At 55.4% G+C, this 1,082-nt stretch overlaps 1 protein-coding gene across 2 annotated transcripts in view; it reads right to left on the reverse strand.

Annotated features, from left to right (window-relative positions):
• Positions 1-314, reverse strand: part of FBXO21 (F-box protein 21) — a 37,728-nt gene extending 37,414 nt beyond the window's left edge. For both annotated transcript variants that reach the window (XM_006890403.1, XM_006890402.1), the window contains exon 1: positions 43-314. In XM_006890403.1, coding sequence (XP_006890465.1) covers positions 43-281 — 239 coding nt within the window. In that variant the 5' untranslated portion in view covers positions 282-314. The remainder of the gene's footprint in view (positions 1-42) is intronic.
• Positions 315-1,082: the final 768 nt, after the last annotated feature.

Raw genomic sequence — 1,082 nt, forward strand, 5'->3', positions numbered from 1 at the left:
GGCGGGGCCGGGGCGGACGGGCGGTCGCGGCCGCGGACTCACCTCACCCGGAACTGCTCCTTCCACACCTTCCCGCTACTCTGGCAGAGCTCGCGCAGCCGCCGGCAGGTGCTGGAGACGCGGCCGATGTCGGCGGCCGTCAGCGAGCCGCTGCACAGGATGTACTCCAGCACCTCGCCCGGCAGGTTGACGAGGCAGCTGAGGCTCGCCGCCTCCAGCGCGGCCTCCTCCGCCAGCGCCGGCACCACCTCCATCGCGCTGTCGATCTCTGCCGCCGCCATCTTGTCCGCGTACCTGGGGCCGACGCGCGCGCGCTCGCGCACCAGGGCGCCCCTTGGCCACGCCCACCCGCCCGAGGGGGCGTGTCTTCGGAGCGCCCCCATCCACCCGTGGCCACACCCCTGGGCCCGGGTTGGACTAGATGGGGGGACCGCAAAGCGGAGGAAAGGCTGTTTGGAAAATTCCCTTGTGATTGGGATCCTCAAGGGTCCAGTGCCCCTTTGGGGCAATACAGGAGCAACCATCTTTCTTTCTCACAATTGTTACCGTTAAGTGCCATCGAGTCAGCTACGACTCATAGTGACCCTATGAACAACAGGTCTGAACTTCACCTGTCATGCTTTGAGTCCCTCTTTCGGTGACCGTGTCACCCCATCACGTTGAAGGTCTTCCCCTCTTTCACTAACGGTATCAATGAGAACAAGCTTCACCATCCTTACATTTCCTTCCAGACAGATTTGTTCTTTTTTGCAGTCCATGGGATACTCACTATGCTTTGCCAACACCACAGTTTAAAGTCATCAATTATACTTTGGGCTCCTTTATTCATTGTCCAACTTTCAGGTGCACAGGAATCCTGGCATCGGATTGGTGGAAAACTCATCAATAAACTGGTTTATGCAGATGAGACAACCTTGCTTGCTGAAAGCGAAGAGGACTTGAAACATTTGCTGCAGAAGATCAAAGACTACAGCCTTTAATATGTATTACACCTCAAAATCAAGAAAACCAAAATCCTTACTACTGGACCAATAGGCAACATCATGATAGATGATGAAAAGATTAAAATTGTCAGTGATTTA

The sequence above is a fragment of the Elephantulus edwardii genome, unplaced genomic scaffold, assembly GCF_000299155.1.
Source record: "Elephantulus edwardii isolate Elephantulus edwardi_28Jun2011 unplaced genomic scaffold, EleEdw1.0 scaffold00089, whole genome shotgun sequence".
Lineage (NCBI taxonomy): Eukaryota > Metazoa > Chordata > Mammalia > Macroscelidea > Macroscelididae > Elephantulus > Elephantulus edwardii.